The 26415-nt window shown below is 40.5% G+C and overlaps 1 protein-coding gene across 1 annotated transcript in view; it reads left to right on the forward strand.

The window, feature by feature from the left end:
- TBX15 (T-box transcription factor 15) overlaps positions 1 to 25858 on the forward strand; it is a 147491-nt gene extending 121633 nt beyond the window's left edge. Inside the window, exons 7-8 of the mRNA XM_021003131.2 lie at positions 7932 to 8029; positions 23346 to 25858. Of these exons, the coding sequence (XP_020858790.1) occupies positions 7932 to 8029; positions 23346 to 24133 (886 nt within the window). The 3' untranslated portion in view covers positions 24134 to 25858. The remainder of the gene's footprint in view (positions 1 to 7931; positions 8030 to 23345) is intronic.
- Positions 25859 to 26415: the final 557 nt, after the last annotated feature.

Genomic DNA, 26415 nt, shown 5'->3' on the forward strand with positions numbered 1-26415 from the left:
ATTGAAAGCAGAAGTTGCACGTTAATGCGATGCCTGGTGGGATTATGAATATTGTCCTAGTTATTGAACGTTTACTGAACACCAAAGGGATGCCCCCACCATTCTTTTGGAATGAGTCTGTTGGAAGGCAATCCCTTCCAGGCTGGCTGTTTTCCCAAAATAGCTGATTCTGCAGCATTACCAGTTTGCAAATGAGGGGCCCCTGTTGCTCTTTATTCTCCTTTCCTCTCTCCCCACACAGTTAAGAAGTTTCTTCTTGCTTAGCCAGGAGTAGTTTGGAGAATCCAGAGTGAAGAAGACTGGAGTACTAAGCAGAGAACAAGTGGTGATTACAGCAGAAGGGCTTGAACCTCAAGAAGGGTGAAGCAAAAGGGAGAGAGGGAGAAGGAGGACACTTGCCAATCTGACTGTCTCCCTCAGGAGAAGCCTCGCTGATAGCATTCAGCAGGCGCAGAGCAGTTCAGCATGTGGAAAGTGTTAGTGGCACACAGATACCTGGGACAGCTTAAAGGGTTTCTCCCTCCATCCCCTTTCACTTTTTAGACAATGGAATCACTTTACATATGATTCTGCACTAAAACTTTATAGGGCTAAGAGTAGGTGTATTGAGGAGCTAGGTGAAAAGCCAGAACACAGGCTCAGTCCTGGAAGAGCTATTCAAAGTAACTGAGTGTGTTTAGGAAGAGATGGCAATGACTCTTGTGAGAAAGGTCAAGGTCAGACACAGCAAAGATTGGAGTGGATGATGCACATTTGGGGCTCAGACTTTGCTGAGGGTAGGCATCCCCGTGGAAAAAAGAGCAACTACTGAAAGGGATCTGAAATTCACATGTACCCCTGACGCAAAGAGGAATTCAGATGAAGAAAAAAAATTCCCATATCCCTAGTAAAAGTCTGTGGGTTCTTTTGTAGTCCCTTGCTCTCTTGATTCTGTACCAGTTCCCATCCAGTTGGAAACAGCAAAGACTGAGGAGGAAATATGTTTGAAGTTTATGAAAACATGAGTGATTTGGATAGGGTGAGCAAAAAAAAAAAAGAAGTCTCTAGATCCTGGCATGTTAAAACTAAGGAAGTCTGTCTGAAACCAGAAAGAGGTAGTTTCAGGACAAATAGAAGTACCACTGTGGAGTAAACAAACATATGGCACTTATAACTCAATGATATGACACAGTAGAAAAATATAAGCTAGTTCAAAAAGGATTTGAGGAGGTTCATAAATGATGGATCCATGGGCAGAATAAAGCTAGAGATAGGAGCAAGTACATGCCTAAAGTTTTCGGACAGTCATGCCCTCTCATAAATGTCCCTCCCATGATGTTACTGTCAGAAACAGATTACTGGGTAGGAAAACTATGGCTGTGATCAAGTTCAGCATTTCTAGTATTATGTTCTTATATCTTAAGTGCATTTCTTTTGCTGAAGACGTAGTAGAGAAGTCCACTAGGAATATCCTTCAGGGTATGCTTCCTATTTTCCCAAGTGGCAATGGGAATGGCATCTTAATATTTTATGGTAAAGCAGAGAGGTGACAGGCTGTGGTAATGTCAATTTCCCAGCTTCTGAGTGGTACTCCTCTTCCATATTCCAGCTTTCTTCCAGTTCTCTTCCCATATTTTTAGAATTCTATTTGGTTTTCTCTTACACTGTTGACCATCAGCAAACATTCAGTAATCATAGGGTGTAATATTCTACCAGTCAATCATTCAATTGTAGTAATTTGACTTTCTTCTACATACAAAGCCCTAACTGGGGTACTACTTGGTAGGGCTCCTTGATATTGGAGACACTATCATTACTAAGAGACTAAACCTAATCCTTTTCTAGCCCATAAACATTCTACTTGCTCTCTTGTTATTTAGAAAAGCAGAGTTTAGATTGTAAGCTCCTTGATGGTAGGGATTGCTTTTGTCTTTTTTTTTTGTATCTTTAGCACTTGGCATCATGCCTGGCACATAGTAAGTACCTAACAAACGCCTTTAAGGTCAATGTATTCCACTTGTCTGATTCCCCATCAACTTGTAATTGGATTAGTATTTTATCCCAATCTGTAAAGGGGTGGATTTTATTTTTGTCGAATATTAAACTATTACTTTCATTAGAGGTAAAGATCTAAGTATATCTGCTCGAGTCAGACTACATCTGGAATACTGCATACTGTTCTGGGTGTGGCACATTTTTAAAAAAAGATATTGGAAAACTAGAGAGAGAGGTCAGAAGGAAGAAACATCTGAAAACTACTCAGTATTAAGGAATTGTGTTTCACTTGAGAATAGAAGACCAAGAAGAGACATACATGATAGAAGATAAAAAGATGTGAAGGTAGACCTGTTCTAAGCTTACTCTAGAAGGCAAAAATGACATTAGTGGTTCACAATAAAATAAAAACTGTATCTCACATTATGTCGCACTTTAAGTTTGGCAAAGGACTTTCCCCTTACTAGTGAGGTAGGAAGTTCTAGTGTTATAATTCCTATTTTATCAATAAGGAAATTGAGGCTTAAACGAAGCAAAACGATTTGCAAAGTTATGCCAGAGTCATTATATGAATTCCTTTTCCTACCTAATGTTGCTTTGAATAAGGAGGAAGAATGAAAAAGGAGATTTTGGCTTAACAATGAGAGCTTTCTAAGAGTAAGAGCTGTCCAACAGTGCAGTAAACATTGGCTGGATGGCCATCTGTGAGAAGTGCTGCAGATGAGATTTATGCAATGTGTGGGAGGTCAGACTACAAGATCTCCAAATTCCCTTTCTAATTCCAAACTGTGATTTGCCAATTCCATCTTTTGGCTACTTTTTGAGTCTGGGCTAAATGAGCATTTTCCTCTGTAGAATTAGTTATTTAAATATGTTTGTTAGAGCATTTACTAGAAATTTCTTGCCTACTGTGGGATAGAATTCAAATTCATTATCCTTAGATGTGAGTATCTAGAACCATAAGGAGCTTTCAAGACCATCTAGTCCAATCCCCTCATTTTACAGATGAGGAAACTGAGGACCTAGGTGGTCATGCCTTGCCTAAGTTAACATAGGTCATTTTACATTATTGTCAGGTTGTTCTTGACTCGCTCTGTGATTTTATCAATATAGAGAGCCCCCACTAGAGAATTTGCTCTCCTAATACTTCCTCTGTGACTTAGAGACTCAGGGAGTTGTCTGGTGCACTGACTAATTATCATGCCAGGGGTCACATAGCCAGAATGTGTCAGAGGTGGGGCTTGAACCTAGTTATTCTTGATTGTGAGGCCCCTTTATAACCATCCTGCTGTATTATTGTTATATTTTTGTCTATGTAAAATATCATATCTTCTTATAGTCTTTCCTACTCATATTATGGAATTAAAAAAAAAAGAACTACTCTGTAGTTTTGGGATATCTCAGAGCAAACAAGTATCCTACCTCTCATATCTTACCACCATCATTGGTGTGTGTTAGGGTTTTTTTTTTGTTATTGTTGTTCATTTGCTTTGTTTTATCTGTTTTCAATTAAATTAAAAATAAATTAAATTAAAATTCAATCAATTAAAAAAACCCCTCTCATAATAAACATGTATATTCAAACAAATCCCATATTGTTCATGTCCAAAATGTAGATCACATTCTGCATATTGAATCCATCACCTCTGTGTCAGGAGATGGTTAACATGGTACATCATCAGGCCTCTGGAATCATGGTGGTCTTGGTAGTGTGTACATGTGTGTGTGTGTGTGTGTGTGTGTGTGTGTGTGTGTGTGTGTGTGTGTGTGTGTGCATGCGTATTGTTAAAGAAGAATGGAGATGGAGGAAGCCTGCATAAAGAGCCTACCATTTGCAATGAGCCTCCAATGCCTTCAAAGAGAATCACAAGCTATTGTCATGGTGGTCAGTTCAAGATCCAAAATTAGGTTCTGTGGGATCAGATCTAAGTCTTCTATGCCTTTTTGTCCACTGCAGCTGGGCTTAACTTTCTTCCCCCTCTTCTCATTGCTTAGGAGCTCTCTCCACCAAATCATCGTACATGGTGTATTCATCATTAACGTGGGCTGACCATGTGAAGAGGTCTTCTGTTTTGGCTTTTAACAGATTAACAGCTGATAAAAACTAGGCAATACCCTCCCCTCAGAACCTTTTCTTAAAATACAGGTTGGATTTGCCAGGCCTTGCATATTTAAAGCCTCCAAGATGCCAGAGATGACATTAGAAAGTTAGCTGATAAAGCAAACTAGTGGTGCACTAGCACAAAAAAAGTCAATTAGCATGTTAGAAACCCAAGGGAGGGGATTCTGAAGAGGTGATGGATTCAATATGCAGAATGTGATCTACATTTTGGACATGAACAATACGAGATTTGTTTGAATATGCATGTTTATTATGAGAGGGTTTTTTTAATTGATTGAATTTTAATTTAATTTATTTTTAATTTAATTGAAAACTAAGATAAAATAAAGCAAATGAACAAAGGGTATTGATTTGCACTTGTAACACATCTCTAGCTTTGCTCTCTTGGTTCACAGGGTTGAATATAATTGCAATAATAACGATGGGCTACCCTGCCCATTATAATTTTACAGAATACTTTACCTAACTCAGTTCATTTGATCCTCGCAGTGAAGTAGGTACAGACATTTTTATCTACATTTTGCAGATGAAGAAAATGAGGCTGAGAGAGATGAATAACTTGCCAATTTTTACACAGCGGCTTAGCATCAGAGTTAGTATTCTGCTGACCTCCAAGTCCAAAACTCTTTCCGTTTTACCAGGATACCCAGAAATGAGCATGTGGAGAAGATGGGAGTGTTCTTCGATCAAACAGTGTGGATTCCACCTCAGAAGGGCAGAGAAAGATTTTTTGTATCAAGAAAGGGCATCACAGTCACCTCTCAACAAGTCCATAGCATAGGGCTGTCTGCTGTAATGACCTTCCTTCGGTCAGACAACAAATATTTATTAAGTACCTACAATATGCCAGGAGCTATGCTAAACACTGGGGATATAAAAAAGGCAAAAGCACAAATTTTTGTTATGACAAATAAATACAGACTATACAAAGAAACTCAACAAACAGATATGAAATGCCTTTTGTTCAGTCATTTTTCAGTCATGGTAGACTCTTCGTGACTCTGAAGTTTTCTTGGCAAAGATACGGGGTGGTTTGCCATCTTCTTCTCTTTCTGATTTTGCAGATGAGGAAACTGAGACAAACAGGATTAAGTGAAGTGCCCAGGGTCACACAGCTAGTAAGGATATGAGGCTGGATTTGAACTCAGGAAGATGAGTCTTCCTGACTCCAGGCCTGATGCTCTATCTACTGCACCACCCAGCTACCCATGAAATGCCTGCTTTATGCTAGGTATTGGGAAGATAAAAAAGTTTAGGACAAAAAACCAACAACTAAGTCCTTGTCTAAGAATCAGAGAAGGCCCCCAAAACAGAAACTTTGTTCCAGATTTAACGTGCCTCCTTAATCCCAAGTCCCCTTTTGAAAAGAGGAAGCCTTAGCAAGAGACTGCCTATTAGGAAATCTAGCTACTTCTGAATTAATGCATTTTTCATATGTGTTTTAGAAAGATAATTGGATGAGCATAAATGCACATGTCCCTCTTCTCTCCCCCAAGTTGGAAAGATTCTCATTTCAGCCAGATCCAGAAGCAAATTATTTAAAAAGAACTGCCCTCAAGGTCTTCTGAATCTTCTAATAGTCAGAGAAGTCCAAGAATCCTGTCCCAGTGACTACTTATCTGGTTTCCAGCCTGATTCCTTGATCCTAATGGCTTGGGAAAATATTAGGAAGAGCTGTATTTGGCTTTGGAAGCATTTCCCATCTCTCTGCTTTTCCACTGACCAAGTTAGACTCCTGTGCCAAGACTGTTCCACCCCTTGCCCCAGAATGTCTTGTCTCCTTCCAGACTCCACTCAAGCATTGCCATCTATATGACGCCTTTCCTCCTCTCCCCAGCTGTTAGTGCCCCACCTCCATCCACTTGTATCTATTTTGCATATATCTTAACTTTGCAAACTTCAAAGCACTATACAGAAATTCTAGCTATTATTGTAGACACCTATGTGCATGCTATCTTTCTCATAAGCTATAAACTCCTCGAGGGCAATAACTATTTCACTTGTCTCTGTACCTACCCTCAGTGTTTAGCACAGTGTCTAGCACCAAAGTAGGCACTTAATAATTGCTTGATAACTGATTGACTATTTGATTCCTGGTACATTCAGGAAGCATTGGTTTCAGATCACCTTTTCTAGCAGAAACTGGAAATTCTATTGATCATGCCCTTAAGGCATTTATCTTCCATTGACTGGTCTTCCTTCATTACTGAGTTTTTGTATACGCTGTTTGAATGAATGAATGAGTAAAGCAGTTATTAAGTGCTTGCTATATGCAAAGCACTGGAGATACAAATAGAAAAGAAAGACAGTCCCTCTTCTCAAGAACTTTCCTGGTCCCCCTTAATTCTATTGCTTTTCCTTTGTTGACTCTCTCCCACTTACCCTGTATCTTGTTTGTGTTCTGTGTGAGTTGTTTGTATATTGTCTTCCTCATTAGACTGTGAGCACTTTGAGGACAGGGACTGTCTTTGACATTTCTTTGTATCTCCAATGCTTAGCACAGCACCTGTCACATAGTAGGCACTTAAAAATGTTTACCTACTGAGCGACTGGCAAATGGGGGAGGTGACCTATATGGAAGATTTTAGCTGCCCGTCAGATGGAAAAGCCCTTCGGGTACAGTGGCAAAGTTGATGGTGATGCCAGTTCTTCAGTTTCTGATCATGAATCATTTTGTGGCAAATGGTCTTTGCTACCAAGGACTTTTGTGGCAGACCTTTCTTTTCTGGGTTTTCAGAAGCTGTGCCTGTAGCATCCACAGGGGCAGCTGCCTGGCTCCATCTTTACAGGGGTTGCTTCCTCCAATGGTGGCTGAGGCCACTGGGCTGTAAGCATCACTATTCCCAGATAAGTAGTCACTGGGACTCTTCTGACTATTAGAAGATTCAGAAGACGTTTAGGGCAGTTCTTTTCAGATCATTTGCTTCTGGATCTGGCTAAAATGAGAATCTTTCCAACTTGGGGGAGAGAAGAGGGACACGTGCATTTATGCTTATCCAATTATCTCTCTAAAACACATATACAGGTTCAGGGTCTTGGGCTATTTCCTTTAGGGTCTGAGAGTAGATGGGGGTCAAGGTGGTGGTGGTGGTTTGGCCTGCCTGGCACGTGCTGCATCCTGTCTACCCCACAGGGTGGCATCTTTATAGCCTGGATTGTCTGTTCTGTGGGTGGCAGTTTCCTTCTGCATAGGAGTTGCTTTCCCAAATGTTGGCTATGAGGGGAGAGTCAGAGCAGAACCAGTCATCTAGGGGCTGCAACCATTTCCAGGGCTCCTGTGCTTGAAATCTGTATCACCTGTATTTGCTCATCTAGTAAATCTTTTGAGACATTGATGTTCTAAAGATCACTGCCTTGCCCATTGGGACAGTCCCACATGATTGGTAGCCATTAGGGTAGGGAGAAGAAAGCTCTTACTGTTTTTTGGATCAAAGAGAGGTGAAGGGGAGATTAGGTAGTTATCCAATATTACTCTCAATGTCACTGGAAGATTTAGAAGACCAAAGATGGTTTTTCTTATCTAGCCCATGCTACTACCTGCAGGGTGATACAACCTGCTAGAAGGTCAGAATGCAATAGCAGTAGGGTCTTGGATTGGTTTCTATAAGTTCCCATACTGGGCAAATTCCTTTCTTTTTCCTTCTGTGAGCTGATGGCATCAGCACGTTGTGCTTTTCTAGGCTGATTTACTCTGGCAGAGGCAATCTCTCAGCGGTGAGGCATGCACCCACCGCTTGCCAGGTGAGAGAAGTTAGGCCTGTTCTTTCTGTCGAACTCAATGCATTTCTTGGCCTTATTTATGTCTTCTTCACCTGGCTTTCTTCTCATTCCATAGGACTGGACTGGAGGCCATTATGGAAACATATGCTTTCTGGAGACCACCTGTGCGCACACTCACCTTTGAGGATTTCACCACCATGCAGAAACAGCAAGGTGAGCCACTGTATAATGGTCGCTGGCTAGGGACAGGATAGGGGCAGGGGAGGGACGAGGCACAGAATTTGAGTTGGGACATCTGGCCTCCAGCTGAGTCATGGGATTGTGCTGACGGCTACGAAATGAAGAGAACCTGGGAACCACGTAAATAACTGGAACGTCATTACTTGGCTGGGTGGGGGATGGGAACAACCCATCAGATCTGATTCTCTTAGGTAGCACTAACTCTGGCCTTCAAAAGCTACCTCAGTGTCCCTAGTGAGGAAGGTTAGTTATTTCATTTTTCCTCCTTTTCCTTTTAAGCATTCAACAGAACACTGGTAATTTACAGATTTTCTTACAATGTCATCTCCACTATCAATATGGTTGTCTTTTTATAGCTGATGGTCCTGGAGCACAGAGAGGTGGGCACAATCATTTGTTTGAGGTCTCTCAGTGACTAGAGGGAGCTAAATATTGACTCTCTACCCTAGGTCTACTGGTTTAGCCCACTGAGACTCCCTACCTCCCTTGCTTATTACCTTATGTTTTATTTGGAACAAGATTGTTCTCAAGGAAAGATGTGGAGATCTTCCAAAAGAACTGCCTGAAAATAAACTACACATATTTTAAGTGAAACCTCAGGTGCAGCTAGCCTCTATGATTGCTCTCTTTTCCTTTCAAACAGGCTTTTTTGCCCTCCTTTTTCCAACTCCTGTCTTCTAGAGTCTAGATCCATGGTTTCAAACTCAAAAAGAAATGGGAGCCATTAATCTGTATGCAAGGATCCCTGGGGGCTGTATATTGACTTAGTTTTAAAATGTAATATCATTTATATATTAGGACAGCTAGGTGGAGCACTGGATAGAGCGCTGGGCCTGGAGTCAGGAAAAACTCATCTTCCTAAGTTCAAATAAAGCTCTAGATACTTACTAGCTTGTATGACCTTGGGCAAGTCACTTAACCCTGTTTGCTTTAGTTTCCTCACCTGTAAAATGAGCTGGGGAAAGAAATGGCAAACCATTCCAGCATCTCTGCTAAGAAAACCCCAAACAATGTCACAAAGAGTCAGACGACTGAAAAACGACTAAACAATAAGAATCTACGTATTTTGTTAAATATTTCTCAGTTATGTTTTAATCTGGTTTGAGCCCCACTCAGGAGTATTTCAGGCTGGGGGCATGGGCTGTGGGCTGAGTGCTCTGGCCTAGATTATAGGCCAGGATTGGTAAACTAGATCCTGTGTGCCCATTCTCCTTTATTCCTAAGCCAGTGGCCCACCTGCAATCAGTATCAAGGTTCTCTGGCATCCTGACTCACTTCAGTCCCATAATGTCAAAATGAAAGTTGCCATGAGACCTGTAGGATAGCTCTCCTAAAAGATTACTGACAAATCAGGAGGAGTGTGCTGGAGCCAGCTGAAACAGGCACAATACAGTTAATTATTAAATTTTCAGTGTGAGCTTTTATACCTCAGAAATCATTCACAGCTACAAATCATCACTTGATTTATTGTTTTGTTGATTATCTAGACTTAAAATGATACAGAAAATGTCAGTAATGCAGATTGAATTTAAACGTGCGTGCAGTGTTTTATTTTTATGGAGAGCTGGTTGTTAAACATTTACCAGCACACCACTGCTAACTATAGTTGGTGTTGCTTTTAGTTCAAAGATTCTTAACCTCTTTTTGTGTCATGGCAGTCTGATAAAGCTATTGACCTCGTCTCATAATTAAGACTTTAAAAAATGCAGAGACCATGACTCTATTTTCTATACAAAAGCTGAAAAAAAGGAGAGAAATGTAAGGGACTGGGAGGGATGGAGGAAGTCAATTTGATTGGTCATGGAACATCCCATCCTATCTATTAAGCTGAACCTACCATTTGATTACTGTCACTGATCGAAATGGTGCCATTTGACCAAATCATCATTCTCCCCCACTCCCCACACAGTTGTTCAGAGAGCCAAATCCATTTAGCAAACTATGCTTTGACTGCCCACTGTCATGTCTGCCTTCTGGTTAACCCATACAGAACTGATGGAGAGGTAGTCCACATTTGTAGAATTGAATTTTTATCTAGAAGACAGGTTTTTGTTTTATTTTTGAAGTGAGTAGACTGCTTACTTCTATCAGCTTTTGGAAGATGGCTGTGAACTTATTTTCTCTTGTTCCATAGGGTGGGTTTCCAAGTTAGAGCAGAAGTAGCAGTTTGCATCAGGATTTTTAGTAGGTATATTGCCATCAAGGCAAGGCAGCAATATCTTAGCCTTGGGAAAAATAGTGACTTGCTGGGTTTAGTTATTTCCCTTCCCACCCCCTTATGAATACTATCTTCCTCAAGCCTTTGAATTCATCTACCACCATATAAATGAGCATAAAATTGTTAATTGGGATGGGACTCTTCAGTCCATGAGCTAATGCATACTTATCATACACAACCAAATGAGAAACTTAGATGGATTTATGACCTTCTTAGCATAGGCATTTCTCCAAAGCAGATTTCAACTTCTTTGCATGTTCTCAACCAGTGTGATTCTCATCCATTTCTTTCTGTAAATTCCTTACAAAGGATTCTCCCAGTGTGTCAGAAGTCTTCCTCTATTTCTTTTAGCACCTTGAGGGTACTCATGTAATACCCAGGTTGTCCATTCTTGCTTGGTAAATTCATCTCCTTTTTCATTATTAAGTGTCTTTGGTGATGTTTTTTCCCTGCACTTTTTGAGCATAAATTATTACTCTCACCATCCCATCCACCTTTCCATCTCTTCTGTGCAGTCTTCACACTCATAGTGAAGTTAAGTGACTCACTCAAGCCTATGAATATTCAGGTTTATTACAGACACTTAGAAAACATATTGGTTTGAAAGAAGCTAAACTCTTAGAGCATGATGTCATCACTGAATCTACTTATTACCAGGGGAACAAGAAAGAACCTGGGGTTATTGAATACACATGGTAAGGGGATGGGGCAATAAGAAAAGCCAAGAATCTATTAAATAGTTTAATTGGAATATATTTTTGAACTTCAGACTGAACTTGATCCAGATTCTCATGATTAAAAACTTTGTGGTTTAGTTCCTTGACTCTAACAAAGGACGTAAAATCAGCAACAATCTTATCCCTCCTCCCTAAAGCCTAAGGGTTCCAGTAATTCTGGGCAATGTCACTCATAAAAGAGAGGAAAGAGACTCTGCTCTTCTGTATGGAATTGTTTTGTGTCTCTCCAGAAGCAGAGAGGAGGAGTGGTTGTCTACTGGAAACATCAATAGCAAATTGGTTGCTTAACAGTTTCTTCTTAGTGGAGGAAAGAGAATATTAAGCTGTGTCTATATGATACTGGACATTTGGATAAACATGGAAATATTCAGCTATCCAGATGTTTTGCCTAGCTGGCACCAATTATCTGAATATTTGGAAATGCCCCCGGGTTAAAAAATAAGGAATTATTTTTTTGTTTGTTTTCAATTCAGATACTGCCATAGTGTAGACATAGCTTAATATGCCAGTGTTGAAGGGAAGAGATTCACCTTTCTTTCGAGGTTAAGATAATTTCTCTTATGAAAGCAGCAATGGACAAAAGTATTTATTACCAAGGGAGTGCTGAAAGAGCTTAAAATTATGGAATACGTATGTTAAGAGGATAGATTAAGGAAAAAGCCAAGAACTCATGGAGTCATTTCATTGGTATGGAGCCGCAGAGAGGGCCCAGGACTATTTTGACTTCCAGTCTTAGTCCCATTGACAACAGATGATCGAAAATTCTTAGAATTTTCGATCATCTGACTTTGGTGACAGGAGTAAGTTGAGGTGTTTAAAAAACTCAGTGGCCCCACGTATTTTGGTGACAGTAGGATGACCGTCTTCTGGAGGAAACTAGAGCTATTTAGCCTGGAAATGGCCATGTTGATTGAAATGGAAATTGTCATTAATTAAGTTAAAAATATGAAGAATCAAGTAGATAATTTTTATTTATTAAACATATGGGGAATGGTTTTTGTAATCAATCATTGCTTAGATAGATTTGAGCTTAAAAACTGAGAGATGAATATAGAATTTTTACTTTTTAAAAAGTTGACAGAATGGTTTGTATCAGTAACTCATATATACAAAATGTCAGCAGAAAGAGATGACATGCTCCTCCATGAAAACAGAAGCTTTAGTAAATGGTATCTAAGATAAGGTAGTCTGGAAGAATTGCACTGGCTAGGTTGGCTAGGTTATTTGCATTTATCTTGCCTCAGTCACTGTCTAGCTGGAGATTAGTTGATTAACTCTTCTGTGCTTTAGTTTCTTCTACATAAAAAGAAGAGTAATAATAATAGTATTTATTTAGTGCTTTGAGGGTCACAAAATGCTTTTCAAATATTATTTCATTTGACCCTCACAACAATCCTGGGAGGTAGGTGCAATTATTATCCCCATTTTACAGATGAGGCAACTGATACTGATAGAGGTTAAGTATCTGCCCAAAGTTCCAGAGCTAGTAAGTGATTAAGTAGGGTTGAACTCAGGTCTTCCTGATTCCAGGTAAAATGTTCTATTGTTCTATCCACTCCAATACCTATCTGCCTGACACAGCAGGTCTTCCCCATGCCTGAGGTCTATAGTAAGGAACAAAGAGATGCTCTGTCATTTAGGAGAAAGAAATTGTTCAGCAAACTGTGTACTAAATGACAAGACCAACATATAGACAATGTAAAATGGCGGTCAATTCCAGTACCTATCACAATGCCTTATAGTTTGGAGGCACATAATAGGACTTTTTTGCATTGACCTGTTTAACCTTTGGGCTCTTCCTCATGCCTGCATCAGTATGTGAGCACTGGAGACAGAGGCCAAAAAATGAGAGAGAGGTAGTCTGTAAGAAAAACAAATCTCAAAGATGGAGGAGACTCCAGAGGCTGTCTATTCTAACCCATATCTAAATAGGCATCCCCTTTCCAATTCCTGAGGTAGCCCATTCCAATTTGGACATCACTAATCATTAGAAAACTTTTCCTGACTTCCTAACAATTCAAGCTGGCCAACCTGTTTGGTGAATTGAAACAGTGGATGCACATAACCTTCATTTACTTCTTTCTCTGCTTACAAGCTCAATGGCCTCCTTTCAGTCCCTAACATCTATTGATAGATAGATAAAGCATTTATTAAGAACCTGCTATGTGCCAGATACCATGGTAAGCACTGGGGGCACTAATACAAGCCAATAAGACAGTCCTATCCCTACCAGGGATGTGCAGAGCAGCAGGAGAGTCAATTGTTATATTTTTCAGAGTGAGCACTTACCCCTTGGAAATGGTGAATGCTACAAATCAGGGCCTGCTGGATTGTTTTGTTGATTGTCTCAATTTAAGGAAGTGTTAATGAAGGAGATTAACTTTAAAAATATGTGTGTGTATTTTCCCCCAGAGAGCCTGGTTGCTAAACACTTACCAGCACACCCCTTCTCTTGCTCTACAAACATTCCTTGAGCTTAGCAAGTGTGGTAAAAGGCTTAGGAAATGAAGTTGTCACCAGAATGGAGGCTTGGTGATTTAATAGTAATAATAATAGTAATGATAATAATGATGATGATAGGCATTTATATAGTGCTTTAAGATTTACAAAGTGCTTTGCTTCTATTATCTATCTCACCCCCAGTCCTTACCCTCAAGGGGCTTGCATTCTACTAGAGTGCCAGGATGGGGGCAAGGGAAATGATGAGATGACAAAGAAGTCCAGAAAGTGTGTTGAGCTAGGAATGAATTAAGCATGACAAGGTCTCCTCCTGAAATGGTAATCTGGGCAAGAAAGTCACTAGTTTAGAGACTGGGGCTTTGGGGTGGAGTTTTCTCCAGGGCAGAAAGGGTAATGGTTAGGAAATGGAGGCAAAGTCTCGAGATAATAGTAATATTGTCAGGTAAGCAACATTTTCTTAAAAAAAACGCCTTTTTATTCGTTTTAATACAACAGATACTACTGAACAAGTACTCAAACTTCTCACATCATAGAGTAATTTCAATTGATAGCATACCACTTCCCCTTTTGTAGTTTACTAGTTTTTAACAGATAGAAGCAATATATGCTTTAACAATTAATAATTTGGGACCTACATTGTCTATTATCTTGACCTGAGTATTGTTGCCTTTTGGTTTTTAATTTATTTACACTGTTGCAGTCATTGTAGAGATTGGTCTTTTTTTTTTTTTAAACTATATTCACCCTACATCTTTTCATACATTTTCATGCTTCCCTGAAATCCTCATATCTGGCATTCTCATTATTCCATTACATTCATATGTCACAATTTGTTCATCCATTTCCCAATCATTGAAAACATATTTTGTTTCCAGCTTTTTGTTATTAAAATAATGCCGTTATGAATAGTTTTGTGCATATGGGTCTTTTCTTACTGTAATTAACTTCCTCAAAGCATAAAACCCAGTAGTGGGATTGTTGGGTCACAGGATATGTACAACTTAGTAAATTTTCTTGCATAATTTCAAATAGTTTGCCAGAATTGTTAGGACCAATTCACTCTGCCAACAGAGGATTAGAGTACTCTTTTCCTACAGTTCTACCACTGAATTTTTCCATCTTTGGCAATTTGATATTTTGATGGGTATGAAGTGACATCTCAATTGTTTTGATTTTCATTTCCCTGATTATTTGAACAAATTTTAAAGATGCTTGTTGATACTTGCCTTTTCTTTTCTTTTGAAACACATTTGATCATGTCCTTTGAAAAGTTCTCTTAAAGACTGACCTTAAGCTTATAGCAATTCCTTACAGACTTTTAGATGTCAGATATAATTTATCATTGATATAAGGCTTCCCTCCTCTCCTTTCTTTCAATTCTAGTGCATTGATTTAGTTTGCACAGAAGCTTTGTGATGTCTATACCTTTTGTAGTATCTGCAATCTATGCCCGTAATATCTCAATGCATTCTCACACAGTTGTCGAAAAACCAAATTATAACCTTTTATTCTCTACTTTCTGTCATGACTTTTATAAAACATGCTTTCTTGGTTGACAAACATATTTCTCATAAGGGATGGATGTATATGTGTGGGGTGGTGGTGTAGTGGTTAACTTGGCTGCTACTGGTCAAGGAGTTGGAGAAAGTCTTAGGAACATCACTACAATTCACTTCCTTTTTCTCTTCTTCCATCCTCTCAGTTAGATAACTGCAAATATTAGAGCATGTCAATGGAGACAATAAAACCCATAGTAGAGAAAGCTGTGATTTTATGAGGTAGCAGATGGGAATTGAAGAATGAGGTGAACAATCCTATGGAGAAATGCAGTGGGTGGAGAAGGACAAGCTATGTGGCAGTGGGACAAGGTCTCCAGAGTGTGTAGATAGGAAGGATGACAGGCCATCTATAATACAGCTAATCTACATGTAATTAAGTATTGTTCTTGTACATTCAAATATTTTTTAAAGACAAAATGCCTAAAACATTTAAATACTTGAATTTAGTGGGAAAGAGAGTTCTTATAGCTAGTTTTACAAAGCATGAAACTACACAATTCCCATCAGTAGTATAGAATTTCGCATTTACTTTATGAGAAATATAGAATTTCTTGGTTGGGCAGCATAGGATTATGCTTATTAATATTTTTGGAATCGGTTTCTGTCTCCATCACTGCATGGGAACAATAGGCACTTAATAGCTCTGAGAATAATATTATCTCAGAGTTGGAAAGGACTCCAAAACCCATCTTGTCCAATGCAATCTGAGTAGGAATTTCATCAAAAACATCATTCACGAAGGGTTGTCCATCTTCTGCTTGAAGACCTCCATTTATGGGAAACTCACTCTCTCCTGAGGAACACATTCCACTTTTAGATAACTAATTGTCAGGAAATTTTCTTGAACTCTTCCTTTCTGCATGTTCCAACAATTTCTCCTGGTCATGCTTTTGGGGCCCAATCAAAACAGACTTGATTTCTCCTTTTCATTGGCACCTTTTAAATACTTGAAGACATTGATAACGTTCTCCCTTCCTTCTAAACATCTCCACTTTATTCAACTGATCTTCCTACACAGTTGTTTCAAGTTGACCTCTACAGAATGAATGAATGAATCAATAAGTCTTTAGAACACAGAATGCATTTTACCTTTTACCTGTTTAAATAAACCCCCAAGAAGGGCTTCTCAAGGACATCCAGTGAGTCAGCACTCCTCAGGGACAGATGCCATCAAGTTATACAAGAGGAGTTCTGGCTCATGAAATCAAGTAATTATATGGAAATTTATTCCCTACCAGCCCAGATGGAGTTCCCCCCACTTTTTCCTTGCTGTTTTTCAATCTGAAAATAAAAAAAAGAAGCAAAAGGAAACTTTATGTGAAAACTTCCATAATGCAATCTGGAAGTGATCAATTTAAAGATGCAAAAGTCAGCAGGTTTGGCATTTAGGATTTTCATAGACACATTTAGCTTGTCTTCATGGGATACTTGTATTATTCTGGATTACTGTCTTCTTACAAGATCACTATTATAAATGTGCTCCTTTTGATTATCTTGGCTGTTAGCCCTGAATATATGAGCAAGTTAATACTATATATGAATTTTAATGTTCCTCTCACTTTAGCATGCTGCCGAAATAAGATTAAGGGAAGCTTAGAAGGGGACTAAGAGTTGGTTTGGGGTTCCTGGGGATTCTAATCTACTGGGAGTGAAGTTTCCAGGATATCCTGATTTTCTCTCTGCCCTTCCCCTTTCTAAAGTAAATCAGAATCTCTGGGGAAGGAGAAAATAAGGAAGGGGAAGAGGACTCTAGGAACCAATGTATCTATTATTCTTGTACTTTACTTAGAATCACACATGGACCTGAAGGGACCAAAGATCTAACTCTTTCCTTTGACAGATGAGGAAACTGAGGCCGGAGCATCTTCTTTGAGATTGGCCAGGGAAGAGAATGGATTCATGAGGCTTCTATGAGGCCATTTGGGACCCACAGTGATTTTTTTTGGGGGGTGGGTGGTAAATCCAGAGTAGTTTTATTGTCGCTTCCCGCTTTGGGAGCATAGACTGGGGTGATGTTGCTTAGTGGGTAGTGCAATAGATTTGGTGTCATGATGAGCTGGATTTGAATCTTGCCAGTTTTGCCTCAGATGCTTCCTAGGTATCTGTCTTAGACAAATCATATAACCTTATTCAGACTTAGTTTCCTCATCCATAAAATGGAGAGCCAAGGTGACAGAGAAAAGGCAGGGACTCACCTGGGCTCTCTTAAAATTCTCCTCCAAAAAACTCTCATCCATAAATTAGAGAAATTAACATCTGAATCATTTTCCCTCACAGAGGTGGTATGAGGAATAGATGACAAAACAAACTATGCTAAACTTAAAGAACTATAGGCAGCAAGATGGTGCAATGGCTAGAACATGGAATGTGGAGTCAGGAAGACCTGTGTTCAAATCCTGCCCAACACTTACTAGCTAGCTGTATGACTGTGGGCAAGTCATTTAAACCCTCTAAGAATTAATTTCCTCATCTGAAAAAATGGGAATAATAATAATATCTCCTACCTCCTAGGTTGTTTTGAGAAAAAAAGGGTTAATATTTGTAAAGTACTATATGAGTATTAGCTATCATTATTACCATGTGAGTTATTATCATGTCAATGATGCCTTAGCTAGTTTATGCCCAGTAGAACATGGGTCCTAAATAAGCAATGCTACTTCAGCTTGTAGCATCCCTTGTTATATTGGACAGGATATTCATAAATGTTTGGGGAATGCCCACACGGACTAAGATGCCAATCTCCATCAACACCAATGTAGCTAACCACTGTGGGATCTTGCCTATTAGGAGCTAACATTCTGAGGTCCCTTCCAACACGAGGTCTACGGCTCTGTTTGGACCCTGGGCACTCAATTGCTAATAACACTTTGCTGCTGTGCAAAAAACCTATTCCTAGTACTGCTTTCTGCTTCTCTTGTTGGCAGACTGAGAGCCCTCATCCCGAGGGAGTTAGGAAAGTGAGGCCATACTGAAATAGGGGAAGAATTGAGACAGAAGAGCTGAGAGACAGGGAGAATGAGAGACCAATCTGTCTATTTTGTTTCCCCCTGAGAGTTGGATCTTTCATGCTCAGCTTAGGGAGGCTTTCTTGCATGCTAGTTTAAGTTACCTTCAGATACAGACTTTTCAGCTTCTACCCTTGTGGGGCAGCACATATGTTGAGGGTTAAAAAGGGAGAATGGGTCACCCCCTATTCCCTACCTTTTCATAAAACTAAATCTGCAAATTCCTTGGTATAGGACAAAGGTGTTGAACACACGCATGCCCCAAGTGCACCAAACCAGATTAAAATGTAATTGGGAAATATTTAACAGAATAGACAAAAACAATGAAACATAAATAATATTACATTTTAAAACTAAGCCAACATGTGGCCCATAAGGAGCCTTATGTATATGGTAATGATTCCCCCTTTCTATTTGCGTTTGACACCACTGTTGTGAGGAGCTTCCAGTGATGAACTCCGTCTACCATTATGGTACATGGTTCAATCTGAAGTCAGGAAGACCTGAGTTCAAATACAGCCTCAGACACTTACTTGCTGTGTGTGACCCTGGGCAAGTGAGTTAAGGTTTTTTACCTCAGTTTCCTCATCTGTAAAATGGAGATAATAATAGCACTTACCTTCAGGGTTGTTCTGAGGATCAAATGAGATAGTACTTGCAGAGGGTTGAGCATAAAGTAAGCGCTATATAAATGTTATTTATTATTATTATTCCCACTAGATGTCAGCACCTCTCAGTAACTCGTAGTTTTAGCAATTGGCCAGAAGCACTGAGAGGTTAAATGATTTAGCCAGGATCACACTGTCACTTTGTCAGTAGTGGGAGTGAGAGCCAGGTCTTTCCTACTGTAAGGTCCATTCTTTTTGTATGTGTGTGTGTGGCAGTTAGGGTTAAGTGACTTGCCTGGGGTCACACAGCTAGTGTCAAGTATCTGAGTTCGAATTTGAACTCAGGTCTTCCTGACTCCAGGGCCCGTGTTCTATCCACTGAGCTGCCCCTATGAGGCCAACTCTTTATCTACTATAACACACTGCCTTTCTCCTCTTTAACTGTTTTTGTTTTTAAAAGCATCTTTTCGGCTAATCTACTATTCTAATTTCACTTTATGGTTGACGTGTTTTGAGAATTTAAACTAATACTGATTTTTTTGTTACCTTGCTTTCTGCCTCTGAAAAATTAAGGCCTGTCAAGCTTTGTCCTCAGTGTGAACAGAGAATAATAATTAATGTCTCCTCTTGACGTTTGAAAAATGCATGATAGAAAGCAAAATGTATGGAAGTAGCTTGACTATTTCCTGGCTGGGTTTGCCCATATCTATCTTCTGCTAATCCATTTCCAGTATTTCTCACCTTCTCTTGCAGCTCCAGGGGCCACAACATTTCAAGTCAGTGCTATTTAAGAGCCCAGGGCAGCTAAAACCTTCTTAATGTGTGCTTCTCATATGGCCTGCAGAGAACACTGTAACTTGTTAATACCCTAATCCCTGCCCACCCCACCCCCATCTTTTTTTTTTATTGTAACTGACTTGGACTTTAAATCAGTACCATTCCCTGCACTGTGAGCCATCCAAGAAAACCATTTCAAAGTTGTAAAAAATTCTCTCTTCCACATCCTGCTTCCTGCTGTAGGCCTAAGGCCTGAGAGTGATGGAGCGTATTTGTAAGGGAACAATACAGTGTGCTGAACAGGTGGTCCCCTCTGGGATTACGTAAACACCAGCCCATGGAGAGCAGGACAATACTCACAAATAGAGAGGAGACTAGATAAATATCCCTGTAAAACACAAATCTCTCTACAACGGGAGTCAAGTTTCTCTATTCCGTGTTCCATGACTTATTTTGCCTAAGCTCACAGAATTCAGCATAGCTTCCTTTTCATGGGAATATATGGGAAATAGAAAGAACACCTCTCAAAAGGGCCCTGTGCCCACCACAGACCAGGAGGGAATGGCTGGATTTCATTTAAGATGCTGTGAGCAGGGTTGACCCTAGCCAAACTGTGAAAATGACAAAGTGAGACAGACCCCTTTCTGAGGCCCTTTCCCTTCTATCTCAGGTGCAAAGCGGCTTCTCTCCCAGTCCCCCACTCCAAGTAAAAATCTGCTGTCAGGAAATGACTTGGTATCAGTCATTTTCATCTTAGTATGAATTTCAATCAATGTGTGATCTCCCTGAGGGTCATGTAGATTTTAAACCCTTTCAGATATGATGGAAATGAAAGCTTTATTCTGAAATGATAAAGAGAATCCAGCAAAAATGGGAGATTTAAAAAAAATGGAGGTAGGGCTTTTCAGAGGTCTCTGAAATATACCATAATGGTGTTGGTGAAGACCTGCATGACCTATAGTTGAAGTCTGCCCCGATTGGAAATTACTGCTTGGAAATTTGTAGTGGGAATCCTTTTGATTGAAAAGAATATGCTACTTTTGTGTTATGTTGGTATGGTGGAAAGGGCATTGGTCAGGGAATCAGGAGCCCTATATTTTTATTCCACCTCTTCGAGGAATGAGCTATATTACCTTGGACAAGTCACTTGATCTTTTTGACCTCTAGTTTCCTTAACTATAAAATGAAAGTGTTAACATGATTGATCTCTGATATCTCCAGTCAAATGCTGAAACTCTACATCTGACACAATAATAACAAAAACTATAAACAAAAGCCAAATGCGTGCTTTATTCTGGGCCAACAGTGAGTCAACTAACATTTAGTAAGTACCTACTACGTGGTAGGCACTGAGCTAAGCTGGGCTACAAAGAAAGGCGAAAGATGGTCCCTCCTTTCAAGTAGCTTACACAGTTCTGTTGGGGAGAACTTTCCAGATCATTAGATATATTTTAAATTGTTGTTTGCCAAGGATTCTCTTAGAATCTTTACTTCTTGGAGTACTTTTGGGTATTAGACTTCCAATTTGATCTAATACCCTGATTTTTTGGTTCCTCAAGACTTGTATTTAAACAATTTTTCATTGTTTCTCTGCCCATTTCTTCCATTACTAATGATTGTTGTATTTTATTTCTCATTTGCCCCTGCCCTCTCCCCTCTCCTGTAGGAATTCTGATTCTGGGAAGCCCAGCATAAGTTAAGGTTGACTAAAGAGGGTTCCAAGATTCCCCCTTTGGGAAATATAGGTCTTGGCAACTCTGGGAAAGTCCAAACCCTGCCCTGAAGGTCAGCAGTCTTGGGCAAGGGAATTTGCTGTATGTGAAAGGCATTTAAAGCTCTTCTTAGCTTTGTATCCTTACACTTTACTCTCCTCCACACACTCTATAACACATCGATGCTGGATTACTTGCCAGTTGAAGGAGTTTCCTCATCTGGGGGTTCCCTATACCAATGAAATCAAAGGTCTAATACCTATCCCTTCACATTTGTCATTTCTTGTGGTGAAATGATATTTCATTACATTTATGCACCACAATTTGTTCAACCATTCCCCAACTGAAGGGTACCCACTGTACTTAGAATTCTTCGCTCCCAACAAAAGTTTGGCAATGACTATTTTTATAGCTAGACCTTTCCCTCTTTAACTTCCTTGGGATCTAACTAGAGAATGCCTGGGTCAAAGAATCTGTAAGATTTAGTGACTTTTTTAGTATAGTTCCAAATGGCACCAGTTGATAACTCCACTGACTTTGCATTAGTGTGCCTTAGACTGGAACCTCTTCAGGACTGGATTATAGCCATGAGTGATGGCATGTACATATATAATCCATGTGGATCGCTTGCCCTCAGGAGTTCTGAACTGCCCTAGTGCTAAAGCTGATTGGATATCCGCCTTAAGTCTGTCCCCAAGATGGTGAGCCTCTGAAGGGAGACGTGGGTGGGGAGGAGAGCACCGGGCTTCCTGAGCAAAGCAAACCAGCCCAGGTTGGAAGCAGAACACATCAAAGCACAGTGCTTATCACAAAGTAGGTACTTAATTAATATTTATTCATTGACTGACATCGGAAGACTCTAAGACAGGGGTGGGGAACCTGAGGCCTCAAGGTCACATGTAGCCCTCTAGGTCCTCAAGTGCAGCCTTTTGACTGAATCCAAACTTTACAGAACAAATCCCCTTAAGAAAAGGATTTGTTCTGTAAAGCTTGGACTGGAACAAAGGCCACACCCGAGGACCAAGAGGGCCACATATGGCCTTGAGGCTACAGGCTCCCCACCCCTGCTCTAAGATAGCATAAAAAAAGGTTCCAAGAGAAGGAATTAGCTAATCAATTTTCTTTCTCCTTCAAAAACTAAACAATGAAACTACTCCTATTCCAAAACTCCTTCTGTATCACAGGAGCAGTCATCCACATAGCCATCAGAAGACCTTAGTCAAAGCCACCCCTTCCAATAGATTGGCAGAGGGAAACCCTCTTTAGCCTTAGACATTGGGATTATAGTTGGGCTGGGGGAGTTGGGTATCCTTTGACAGTTCCTAGTAATCCAGAAATTCAAAAATAAGACTTGGCAAAAACAAATGCAGATGCCTTGAAGAGTTTTTCAAAGGCTCTTTTTTTTTTTTAACTTTTCCACCCACAACCTGCTCCCACTTCCTTGGCCTCAGCAGCAATTTTGTGGCATCTGAAGACCTAAAGTTATAGGAGACAGAGGTCCAGGATTTCTGTTTTTCCTCCTACTGAGTGGTATCTTAGGGTTTCTCTCTCAACAGGGGCTTAGATCCTGGAATCTCTTCCTTTCTCAGCTGAATTCATCTTAAAAAGTTGATCTGAGAGCACACTTCATGCTGCTTTTCTGCAGATACCAGAACTGCTAGTTGTGCTGCTGATCTGGTGGAAAGTGTGCTAGACTTGTAATGAAAAGACCAGGGTTTCAGTCCTGGATTTGAAACTTATTTGCTCTGATATATTGGGCAATTCAATTCAATAAACACTTATTAAGTGCCTACTATGTGTCAGGCACTGTGCTAAGTGCTAGGGATAAAAATAAGAAAGAAAATTTCTGCCCTCAAATTGCTTACAATCTACTGGGAGAAGACATCATATGAAAAAAGCTAGAAGGTGGGGAGGGAGAAGGGGACAAGTCACAACCTTCCTGGGCCTTACCTTCTTTACTTACAAAGTGAGAAAGTTGGATTAGACAGCCTTTGACGGCCCCTCCATTCTAGATTTCTGATCCTATATCTGTAGACTGGTCTCTTTAAGTCTCTGAACCTCAGTTTCCTGCTCTGTTAAATGAAGAACTTGTGTTCCTCAAGGCTGTTGTGAGTAAAGCACTCTAGAAATGGGGATGGTTGTTATTGTAAGCCTTCGTGGCTTATGACAAAAGTCTCCCACTGAAATGATGTTTGTCCCATTCTGTTTTTCAGGGGGCAGCACAGGCACCTCCCCGACCACCTCCAGCACCGGAACCCCATCCCCTTCTGCTTCTTCTCATCTCTTGTCTCCGTCCTGTTCCCCTCCCACCTTTCACCTGGCCCCCAACACTTTCAACGTGGGCTGCCGGGAGAGCCAGCTATGCAACCTAAACCTCTCCGATTATCCACCTTGTGCCAGGAGCAATATGGCTGCCTTGCAGAGCTACCCGGGCCTGAGTGACAGCAGCTACACCCGCCTGCAGAGCAGTACGTCCTCAGCTAGCCAGTCCTCAGAAACCTTCATGCCTCAGAGGACTCCATCCCTGATCTCAGGAATCCCGACTCCTCCGTCATTGCCCAGCAATGGCAAGATGGAAGCCTATGGTAGCCAGCTGGGCTCTTTCCCTGCCTCCCAATTTCAATACGTCATGCAGGCAGGCAACCCAGCCTCCAGCTCTTCTTCCCCACACGTGTTCGGTGGCAGCCACATGCAGCAGAGCTCCTACAATGCCTTCTCCCTTCACAACCCTTACAACCTCTATGGTTACAACTTCCCCACCTCCCCCAGGCTAGCTGCGAGCCCAGAGAAACTGACCACCTCCCAAAGCACTTTACTCTGTTCATCTCCCTCCAATGGGGCCTTTGGTGAGAGGCAATATCTGCCCACAGGGATGGAACATGGCATGCATATGATCAGCCCCTCTTCAGCCAATCAGCAGACAGCCAACACCTGTGACAGCCGGCAGTATGGGTCCGTCCCTGGTTCTTCCTCCTCCCAGATGTCTGTGCATATGGTTTAATGGGGAACCTGACCTCTCATCACTAAAGACCCTCCACTGTTTCCATGAAGGCATCCTTGTTGTCAGGAGCTCAAAGCCTTTTAATGAACAGTGGAACTGCATTTTTTTTCTTCTGAAGGGGGTGGGGTGGGAATAACCCCTACAACAAAGAGATGCTCCCAAGCTCTCATAGAACACTTGAGATGGAACTTGCATCTGACTTCCTGGCCCATTCTCACAATATCCAAAGACTTAGCCTTGTTATCCAGCGTCTAACTTTTAATCCTAAGTGGCCTTTGGAAAGATGGAACAATCATTTTATATTAATATAAGAGAGAGGCTAGAGTGTAACAGCCAATGAAACATGCGTATATATATATATATATATACACACACATACATACCTAATACATACATATATACATATATATAAACACACATACAAACACACATACACACACATACACTTAACACTCACTCTCAACTAGGGTGAGCTCTTCATGAAGGGAGACCCGGAGTGGGTACTTCACCAAGGACTGGTCTTTCTACAAAGCTACATGGTCTGGGAAGGCTACCCTTGACCCCTACCCCCCAGGACCCTACCTGTTTCTGGAGTGAATCAGACCTCCTGAAACCACTTCCCATCGGTGAGGGGTAGATGGACATCAGAGCCACAATTGGACTTTACTTCCTGAAGGAAGGTGCTCTCCTGACTTTGGCTCCTTCCAGCTGATTAGCTATTGTCCTGAAAATTCAGTGGTGCAACTGATGTGATAGTAGAGAATGAAAGGAATGGAAAGAGAGAAAGGAAGAAAGAAAGAAAGAAAAAAAAGTGAAAAAGAGAAAGAGAATGAGGATGTGTGAACAGTGGTGAGAATTTAATTCACCAAGGAAACTGCTTTTTTTCCCCCTCCCAAAAGAATGCAAAAACATGATTTTACTGAGGAAGAGACCTCTTTGGGACACTCTAATTCCTACTCTATATACAAATGCTCTTGGCCAGGGTGTCAGGTGGGAAAGGAGATGGGAGAGGGCTGCATCTTAGCTCCACAGGTCCTGTCAGTGGTATTCTTCCAGAATCCACCGGTACACCAACTTGTGGAAGTTTGACTCCCCAAAACATGAGTCTTATTTAGTATGGGAAGGGGGAAGAGAAAGGGAATGGGAGCGTGGGAAAAGAGTTTGATAATTTAGCCTGAACTTATTGAAATTGGGGCAATGAAGAGAGACCTGGTCAGCTATGAGTGAACCAAGGCAGCTGACCTGGATTTAGTGCCTTGCATGCCAGAGTGGCCATAGAGAATTTGTGGTTTCACAGAAATTCAGAGTGCTGAATTTCAGGGAAACTCATCTTTCCTCTTCCCTTAGAGCACAGTTTTAAACAAATAGATGGTTGCATTTTGAAGTTTCTTTAATTTCTTCCCTCTACCCCTCCCTCCCCATAGCCTTTAACAATTAAAAAAACTTGCAGCTTGGTATAAGCTAAGCATTTAAGTGGTGTGGAACTGCAATTATCCCAAATAAAAGAATACAGATATTATTAAGATTTTGGTTTTGAGGTGTTGTAGATAAATATATTTATGTGCCTAGTGGGGAATTCAATATTATGAATATTAAAAAGGGGCAATAAAAAGGGAATGTAAAATATGTATGAAGAAAAAGGTGTATAAAAATTTGCCCTATGCACGGAATTCTGTTTCTAAGTGCCAAGCACAAAAGGCCGCTAAATAAATCTTTGCAATTGTTTCTTGTGTGTCTGTTGATTTGAGAAGACCATGTCCTCCCTGAGCAAGATATCTTTGCCACAGCCTCCTGGGATATGTGACAAGGGTGTCAAACCCAGACAATTATTTATGTTGATATTGTGCTATGGTCAGGAGTATAGGAGATCTTGCTTTAGGCACAAAGGTTAAAAAAAGGAGTTTTTGGAGAGTGGAGGGAGACAGTGTGGTATGGTAGATAGAGAACTTTCAGTAACCTGTGTGATGGTGTATTTTTTTCTTAATTGGGGGGATAGCTTCAACAACTAATCTCTTAAAGGACAGTTGAGATGGAGCTCATAGCTGACTTTATCTTTACACTATACAATGACTTAGCCTTTGTATCCAATGTTTAACCTCATGTGGCCTTTAGAAAGCTGCTTTCCAATAACCAGAAAGAGCTGAATTCAAGTCTTACCCCCAAAAACCTACTAGCAGTGTAACCCTGGGAAAATTACTTAACTTCTAATGTTCTGGGCAGCTCTCTGAGACTGAGTTGCAGAAGAGGTGCTAACTTGCATCAGTAGAGGAAGTCTCCTTACC

Source organism: Phascolarctos cinereus, unplaced genomic scaffold, assembly GCF_003287225.1.
Source record: "Phascolarctos cinereus isolate Bilbo 61053 unplaced genomic scaffold, phaCin_HiC Scaffold_5;HRSCAF=322, whole genome shotgun sequence".
Taxonomy (NCBI): domain Eukaryota; kingdom Metazoa; phylum Chordata; class Mammalia; order Diprotodontia; family Phascolarctidae; genus Phascolarctos; species Phascolarctos cinereus.